Source organism: Poeciliopsis prolifica, unplaced genomic scaffold (assembly GCF_027474105.1).
Source record: "Poeciliopsis prolifica strain line A6 unplaced genomic scaffold, Auburn_PproV2 SCAFFOLD026, whole genome shotgun sequence".
In the NCBI taxonomy this organism is placed as follows: domain Eukaryota; kingdom Metazoa; phylum Chordata; class Actinopteri; order Cyprinodontiformes; family Poeciliidae; genus Poeciliopsis; species Poeciliopsis prolifica.
This window is the reverse complement of record NW_026562401.1, coordinates 4,065,725-4,075,204: the sequence shown is the minus strand read 5'-3', so window position 1 is coordinate 4,075,204 and position 9,480 is coordinate 4,065,725. Positions and strand designations below refer to the sequence as shown.

General features: G+C 37.5%; 1 protein-coding gene across 1 annotated transcript; it reads right to left on the bottom strand.

Annotated features, from left to right (window-relative positions):
- Window positions 1–180: 180 nt before the first annotated feature.
- dap3 (death associated protein 3) lies at window positions 181–7,033 on the bottom strand. Its single transcript, XM_055048159.1, has 13 exons — window positions 6,875–7,033; window positions 6,681–6,722; window positions 6,443–6,556; window positions 4,884–4,985; window positions 4,680–4,788; window positions 4,480–4,572; window positions 4,266–4,396; window positions 3,301–3,381; window positions 2,519–2,683; window positions 2,375–2,434; window positions 2,208–2,297; window positions 533–650; window positions 181–445 (listed from the first exon to the last, which is right to left on the bottom strand). Exons 2-13 carry the CDS (start codon window positions 6,717–6,719, stop codon window positions 360–362), a joined length of 1,188 nt encoding a protein of 395 aa, XP_054904134.1. The 5' UTR covers window positions 6,720–6,722; window positions 6,875–7,033; the 3' UTR covers window positions 181–359.
- Window positions 7,034–9,480: the final 2,447 nt, after the last annotated feature.

Genomic DNA, 9,480 nt, shown 5'->3' with positions numbered 1-9,480 from the left:
GAGTGTAAAAACTAGATATTGGTAACGCGACAAATGCTTTTTGACGACTGTGTTTTTTGCATTTAGCAATAAAATCCAACAACACAAACAAAGCTTAGCCAGGAGAATAATTTAACATTCAAATATTTAATTTCCAGTAGTGTTAAAGATGGATGGTGTAACTTTGTGACAAACAAGACCTTGACCCAAGTTCTTCAAATTGTAAAATTGTTAGTGATATTCTTAAAGATAAAAAAACAAACAGTTTTTCTTGATAATGTTTTATTATGAAAACAACAAAGTAGAATAATTTACAGCATGATACACACCACAGCGTTTGTATGTTTCTAATGAGGTGGCATTGTTGTGATGAAATGACTTCATAAGTAGCCAGACAGTCTTTCGAACAGGGATGGATTCATGTTACACAAAAAGATGAGTTCTTTCTTCCCCTCTTCTGTTCGGCCTGATGGGAAAGCAAACATGGTCGGAAAACTCTGGTTACGTTTCATTTCTAATCACACAGCTGCAGAGTGACAGGATAATAACTCACTCTGTGGGTGCTGCAGCCAGTTCCGGTCCATGTAGTAAAGGTAACAGCTCTCAAACTCCTTCTCGCTGTAGCTGGGCACCGATACGGGGATGAACGGATCCATGCTGTCAAAGCCTCTCTATGAAGAGTGAAGACGACACCGACAGGAAGTTAAAGAACCCAACAAGAAGTCGGTTGTCTACAGGTGTGTGACACATTTAAAGCCATAGTTTGAATTATTATCCTGAAGTGTGCACTAAGATCACAAATTCAGTGCAATTTTTTCAATAAATTTACATGTAAAAAGTAAAGTCAGAAACCATGATGACTGCTTCAGGCACTGGAGGAGGGAAGAGGAACAAAGTGAATGATAAATGTTTTCAAATATGCATTAATGTGTAAAGTCAAGCCCACACAGTCAAGGGTGAAGTAAATAATAAATATTATATTCATATAATGCAAATGTTTTCCATTAGGTGGGTTACGTGATCGCACTTTAAATCTTGTAATTTATGCCTCCCGGCATAAGAAGAGGCATTTATCAGTCCTCGGATGAACTGATTTCCTGGTGTGCAGTCGCACAACAAATATACTAGTAATTAGTTCAAAACGACTTAATGAAGTCACATGGTAAAGTGCTGCAGTGTCGAAAAGACGAATGTGAGTCATTATTTGCTTTACTCTCCTTTTTTCAATGCAAAAATAACTTCTGTGCTGTGAAGAAAGTAAAAAGCTTTTTTTTCTTTACAAAAACTGCAAGTTAAACAGTTCAACAGGCAGTTTCCTGCCAAACAGTCAGAATATGATACTCTAAGGATAAATGTAATATTAAGAGAAGTACATTATAACGGACATATATCTGCCTAGGGGTTGTTTGAAATTGAGAGCAGTCTGGAGACAATCTTTAATAAGCATAAATCTTTACATCCAAACCAGGGGAACTCAACAAACTTTAATGTACTCCTGGGAGGCTTAATGTGATAAATGCACACAACGCAATAACAGTTATAGACTCCAGAAGAGTGAAAACTGAGGCAGATGTTCCCATTTCAGGAGGGCAACAACCATAAACATACAGCCTGAGCTACACTTGATTCAAAGCATATTCATGTTTTAAAAAGTTCAGAAAAATGAAGCTCCAAGATGCTCTCCATCCAGTCGAACAGAACTTTAAGTTGTAACAGAAGCAAAAGATGTTTGTGTGCAAGGTGTTGACTGAAAGGGAACGGACGTATGGCACACTTTTCAAATTTCTGCAAGTAAAAACTTTTAGAAACAATTTCTCAATTTTCTTACACTTCACTTGGGTACTATGTTGGCTGGTCTAGGACATGAAAACTCAAAGCATATTTAAAAAGGTGGAACAATGGAAAAATATGGAAAGAATCCTGGGTTATGACTACTGTAAGGCAGTAAATTCAACTAAACACTGAACAACTCTGGATGTCTTTAAAACTGCTCAAGATGTAAAACTGAGACTACTCTAAGAATTTTTTTATCTTTTAAAGACCCAATATAGATGAGGTTTGTCACTAAATGTGGTGGTTTCCTTTATGCTACGGTTGCTGCGTTTGTATCCACTTAGACATCATTGTTTTATGTACATTAGCCTAAACTGAGCAGCAGAGCTGAATCATCTGCAGCTCTCTGAGGAGAAGCTGATCAAACATCAAGATGAAACAGAATATTCTCTTACCTCTCCGAGAAGATCTTGAGGCAAGTAGGCGGATTTTGGACAGTAGAGAGAGCCCGTCTGAGACAGAGTGGTAATGATGGCGCCGCCGCTCTGAAACAAGGTGGTAAATGTCAAAAATAGGTTTCGAAAACGGCGTTTTGAGGCTTTAGCTGTTGTATTTCTCTCACCCAGTCGTTCTTCATCAGCTTTTTCAGGTTATAGACCAAAGTGAGCTCCTCTGGATCCACCTGAGGAAAATTAGAAGGACACATAAGACATCCTGTTTGTGGATAAAAAAAAACCCAACAGATGACGGATGAGTTTTGTCTTACGGCGGTCTTGTCCTCCTTCTTGATGGTGGATCTTCCCCACAGGGCGTTCACACCGTCCACAGCCACGGCCAGGCGGAAGTCCGCTCCCGGTTCGCCGCTTTGCAGCCTGAGCTCCTTCATCACCGCTCCCACCACATCGCTGCTGCTCTTTACTCGGGATATGCCCTGCAGCAAAGCAAATAGGCTCAGATGAAAAATGCAATGCTGTGAAAAGACAGAAAAATATTAAAAACGCCACATTATGATAAAGAGCTGATGGACTTAGGGGGGATTTTATGCACAATGTAATCCATTTTCAGCTTCAAGTTTTTTATCAGATAAAAGGAAAAACAAAAAGCCAGGAAGTATTGACAGATTAATAGAAAATCAAATCAAATAATGCAGCAGAGGGATGACTATCAGTATTTCCTCGAATCATGTTAGCATCCTACGCAGCAGCCTCCAGAAACACCAACACTGACAAGTCAGACCCTGCAATAAATCTCCCTAAGCTGAAATGTGACAGACAAAAAGTGAGGATTTTGCAGCTGCACATAAATCCTTGGCTCCTTTCTGTCCTCATCAATGCGTGTGGTACAACAACATTGTGCTGATCCATCACCCTGCTCGGCTCATTGGCTATTGATCACCGGTGGAGGTGGAGAGATGAAACTTTAAAGACTCCTGAAGGAGAGTTAACTCGAGTGGAAATAAAGCAGAGATCATGAGAGCGGGAGAGAGAGAACGCATCGACATAAAAACACTGGAATCAGAGGAAGATAAAGATGCTTTAAAGGACTGACCTGATCCACCAACTCTCCGAGTGAACTTCCTGCCTCGGTGGCCTCCCTCTTCGTCCACACGTACCGCTCCTTTAGTTTTATCTGAGGACAAAAAAAGTTGCAAACATTCGATTCTTTTTTTATTAAAAGAAACTTTGAGATGTAAATGTGTCTCTTTAAATTTTTGCTTCATATCAAGACAAAAGACCCTCTGTGGAAATATCTGCAGCACATTCTGAAAGCCCTGTCCAAAACTAGTGGTATCTCTTGGGATTAATCATATCTTCATTTTATAAACGTGAATCTTAACCCATTTTTTGGGTATTTCATTGATAGACCAACACATAGCAGCAAATAATTTAAACTATTTAACCGCCTTGTTCCATGATGCTGATTGGTCACCAATGTCCCCTAACAAACCTCTGAGGCGTTCACAGAACATCTGCATTTCCTGAAGTTAAATTATACACTCAGACTTGATGGTAATGGGCTTTATTTAGAAACACTGAGCTGAATACATTTCGCCACCAAAGTTTTCAGTACAAGAGTTCAATAAACACTTTTTTTTTTACTAAGTTTGTGTTTGTAACAGGAAAAACGTGGGGGAAAAACAACTTCAGGTTACATAAACAACTGTGAAAAGTTAACTGGGTTTGTTTTGAATATGTCAGTTTTGAGTGGGATCAGCAAGTTTTATTGGAAAGCACCTAGAGCTTATATGTTAGACTCCAATGAATGCTTTGGCTTATAAACTGTTAATTTCCTTTTTAATTTGGCTACTTAACATAACTTAGAGTAGAAGAACGGATTTCTCAAAACTAAAATATTACCCAGCGGGTGTCTTTGGCATGTGTTTACAGCTGCAAGTACAAAAAAAAAAAAAAAAAAACATTCTTATAATGGGAAAAAATAGGATCTAATTCCAGCCTCTGTCTCTTGATTTCATAACTCTACCATCAAGGTTAATGAGTAAATTTTAATGTTACCTTTGGAAGAAAATGTTCGTTGGTGATTTTGAAGTTGCGTAGCCACGTGGTGGCTTGAAGCGGCTGATCAAAGCGAGACGACTTATAGGACGATGGCATCAGCTCTTTACAGTTCTTCACCCACAAGTGGGCTGTATGAGGAAGAGGAGAAGGAGAAGGGTTTTACTCTCTCTGGTTTTCACATAAACACTTGTGGGATTTGGGTTCGTCTTACCATCAGGGACATGAAGCACCAGCCATCCCTGTGTGTAGCAGAAGTGGACCGTGTGACAAAGAGACATTGTTTTCCCTGTCCCCTTCAGGCCGTCTGAGCCCCCAGATAAGGACGACAACAGACGTTTTATTCAGGCTCAAGAGGCAAAAGAACTTTTGTTTATCTCTGCAGTCGGTGCGGCTTAGTGCTTTGAAGGATACAGAATACATATCTCAGGGAAGGTTGGCTGTAGTCGGCGTTTTTAAGGTAAGAGATGACCTCCAAGGCCGGCTGCCGCACCATGATGCAGGTCTCATTGAACGTCTTCCTCTAGAAATGACACAGGGTGGTTTATAACCAGGTTGACTGTTGACTTAACCCTACCCTAACCTTAACCCTGATTAAAGCATCAGAGAAGAACCTGCCTGTTGCTGATAGCGCCAAGGAAAGCTGTCAGGAAAAAGAGGCCGGACATGCGCAGAAGACAGGGTGTAGAACTGTCCCACATGTTTGTCTGAGTGGCAAGCCTGGAGGGTCAGAGAGGGACGGAGAAGGGTCACATCTGGACATCTTTTATAACAAAGTGCAAAACTTTAAAAATACACATTATGAATACAAATCTCAAACATATTGGATAAAAATATTTCTCTGTTACACTGGTACGACAAATTATTATTAGTTTATTACAAATATTTAAACATAAGTAAGTGGAATCTGTCAATAAAAGGAACAAGAACCAATTGAAAAAAGGAAATGAATTCAAGGGCACTCATGTAAAGGTGTGAGGTTTTGGATGGACAAAATGATAAACTGGAACAGAAACAGTCCTTTATCTAAACAAATCTGATCACAAAACAGCTTTATTTTACATTTTATTTCTAAATTTACTTGTAATTTCAAGCCACAAGTCTTATAAAAGAAGATACTAAAATAAATAAGGGTAGAAAAAATAATAATATGCATTTATCTTTTCATAGAGGCGAGTGTAACAGAAGGCGATTAAAAAGTGAAACACTTGTTTAAACACTAGTTTCACTAATTTAGTTATTACAACAAAAATGTTCTCTCCTAAATGATTTTATTACAGACGCAATGGGAAACCTTCAAAGCAACTTCAGGGTTTGTAATAACCTCAAACCATCTCATTTTAACAATGTCCACTTTTAATATGTATTTATTTATACACCAATTGTAAAAAATTAAAATTAAAATTAAAAAAACAGCACTTCATATCAACAAGCATAAAAATAATAACATGCTGCTGCTCAGCAATGAGAAAATCTTTTTGATTGCCATAACATCTAATGACTATTTCTTTTCCCAATCATTGTTGATATGGGTAGCAAAATCTTCTATTATGCCAAAATGTAAATAAAACAGATGAATGACTTTTTTTCAAAATTGACACTTATTTTACATTGCCTCATCTTTTGAGAGATGTTTGCGTCCTTATCAGTCAGAATCAAACTTCTTGGTTAAATGTAAATAAAGTTAAGCATAAATTTAACTGTATATACATAATTATGCACAAAGTATTACATAACAGCAGCCCTTCATGTTTAAATGAACAGTGATTGTCAGAAATCTTAAAAACTTTAATAAATAGATAAAATGCTTTGGTCAATATGAGTGATTATCTCAAATTCTAGTGTTTCAAATATTTTATATATCGGCTTTTAATAGTGGCGGCTTCATCCTATTAAGAAGCACAGACAATTGAAATTGTGACATGCTTTTGCACACTTTAAAACAGAAAAAATGAAATTTGTGCTTTCAATTTGCAGTAGTTTACAAACACTGAAGAACATAAAAACATATACAGTATATTAACCTTACATATATAAATAAAGGAGCGAGAGGATCTGTTTAAAGACAACATGAACATATGATCTTATGCTTATTTTTTAAAGTAATCATAAATTAAAATTTGGATTCTTAACCGAACCACCTGATTCCCATAGAAAAGGATTAATAAACATCTTACTGGATCTTTTTCCTGTGTCCTGAAAATGGACACAGACTCTGGTTCTGGCTCCACAGCCACAGCTTCCTGCTGCTGGACATATCCACTGCTATGAAGACTCCTGACATGTGTCACCTGCAGCACAGCAGCAAAATACAATAAAAACATCTTCACCTGTTAGTTTAACACCTCAAACGTGGTTTTAAAAACATGGAGAATGAGTTAGATCTCAGGCAGCAGCCCATAAATAAACGCTCACCGTTGGCCGCAGCCTGAAGGCCAGTCTGTGAAGAGACATGATCTGAAACACGCCAGGGAAAAGTTACTGCTTTCGTATTTTAAAGTTTAAAATATGAACTGAATGTTTCAGTCGAGTCATGTAACCTTTGCATAAACACACAGCTAACAGCTAGCAGCTAGCAGCAGCTTCCCGAGGCCTCTGCAGCGACTCACCAGCGGTTCACTTCCGCAGATATTTACTAAAATGGGAGTTTATCTGCCGACTTCATCCACCGACAAAATGACCCGGAGACGAAGACGAGGGGAGGAAAAACTCCACACAGCTCGTAGAAGTCAACGTGCCAGCGCCGTCACGGACAACGCCATCATGAACTCCGGGACGTGACGTAGCATAGTCATGAGCCAATCAGATCACACAAGTTTCTCCGGAAAGATGGGAAATTGAGTTTTTTGGACTTTAGCACATTTTGTTTCTGAACGTTGTTATGCATATCTGGTACAGAGTTTAAAGAGTAACCTTCTTGTGCTATCATGTTTTTCATATACTTTAAGTTACTTTATTTTATTTCTTTGCACCAGCGTGTCTTTTTTGTGTTAAATGTTTTGACAGTAGTTTTGCTCATTACCATTTGGAATACTAAGTTCAATTAAAATTAAGTATTTTTGATAACTGACGATCAAATCTCTCTGTCCACTTTGTGGGGGGATTTTGGCCCAACTTAAAGGGTTGCTTTAATGCACTCACATTGTCAATGTCAATGTCAAATTTATTTATATAGCACTTTAAAACAGGTATAAAACTGCACCAAAGTGCTGCACAGGAACAACAGTAACACAAGTAGATAAAACAGAATATCAAAAAATTGCTTCAGTTAAAAGCCAACGAATAAAAATGAGTTTTGAGAAGCGATTTAAAATGATCCAGGCTGCTAGCAGATCTAATCTGAAAAGGCAAATTGTTCCATAAATTAGGAGCAACAACAGAAAAAGCCCGATCTCCTTTCCTTAGTCGGGTCCGAGGGACTGTAAGTAAAAGCTGATTGTTTGATCTGAGGGTTCTGGACACAGACTGAAGTTTTAAAAGATCCTGAAGATAAGGGGAGCTAGCCCATTTAAAACTTTATAAGTTAATAAAAGAATCTTAAAATCTATTCTATACATAACAGGCAGCCAGTGTAAATTGACCAGTTTAGGCCTTATATGGTCATGCTTCCTGGTTCCTGTAAGAAGCCGTGCCGCTGCATTCTGGATCATTTGAAGTCGATGAATCTGTGATTTAACCATGCCACTATATAAAGAATTACAATAGTCCAGAGTGGTAATGAAGGCATGGATCAGTCCTTCAAAGTCCTTAAAACAAAAATAAGATTTGATTTTTGCTAAAATCCGTAGGTGATAAAAACTCGATTTAACGACAGAACTAACTTGTTTATCGAGCTTTAAACAGCTATCAAAAGTAAAGCCAAGATTCCTAACTGAGGTCTCACAAAATTGAGCCAAAGAACCCAGAATCTGATCTGGTTTTGTAGTGTAAAGACTTTGGCCAAACAATATAACTTGAGTTTTTCTTTGGTTTAGGTGAAGAAAGTTTGTCCCATCCAAGATTTAACTTCAGCCAAACAATCTGTCAATAACTGAAGAGATTCATTATTTCCATTTTTTAGTTTAAGGGGCATATAAATCTGGACGTCATCTGCAAAGCAATGAAAGGAAACGTTAAATTTATGAAAAATCTGACCTAGAGGTAATAAATATAAAATGAACAAAATGGGACCTAAAATTGAGCCTTGGGGGACGCCATACTTTAAAGGTTTGGCCCCAGAATAGCATTGGTCAAGATTAACTGTGAAAGTTCTGTTTTCTAAATAAGATTTGAACCATTCAAATACTGGGCCTCTCAGGCCAACACAATGTTTTAATCTGTTTAAAAGAATCTGATGATCAACAGTGTCAAATGCAGCGCTCAAATCTAAAAGTAATAAAACCGCAACATTGCCTGAATCAACTGTTAAAAGAAGGTCATTATAAACTCGAAGCAAAGCTGTTTCAGTGCTATGAGCAACTTTAAACCCTGACTGGAATTTCTCAGTTATATTATTGATTTTTAGATAGAATTCAAGTTGAATATAAACTAATTTTTCAAGGACCTTAGATAAAAAAGGGAGTTTAGAAATGGGCCTAAAATTTGCTAGTACACTTGAGTTCAGATTGGGTTTTTTAAGAAGGGGTTTAACCACAGCATGTTTAAGTATTGATGGGACACAACCTGACTGCATTGAGGCATTTATTACCATTAGGATATATAGGCTAGAAGTAAGAAAAACGTCTTTTATCAGACATTGGAAGGTGTTCCAGCACGATTAACCTGTTTAAGGTTAATCGTGCTTGACAGAATCTCAATCAGATTTTAATACAGACTTTGACTAGGCCATTCATTCCAATACTTTTACATGAGTGTTCTGTAGATTCCTCTGAATACCACAAGTGTACCTGTCCCAAGATCACAAGCTGATTTATGGTTTATGTTCAGGATTTTTGTCTGAAGAGCAGAAAATGTTGAACAATCCATTCATTGACAGCCATGTTTAACTGTATCTGATGTTCTTTATTGCAAAATACTGCATTAGTTTTAGATATAATTACTTCAAGTTACTTTATTTTATTTCTTTCATATATAATTACTGAAAGTTCAACTTTTGGGAATCATCAAGATGTCTACTGGGAATTGTGATACCAGTTTTCTTTTCGCTCAGCAGTGGTTCCCACATTGGAAGTGTCCTATGGAGGCCATTGTTGCTTTTTTTTTATTATTATTGATT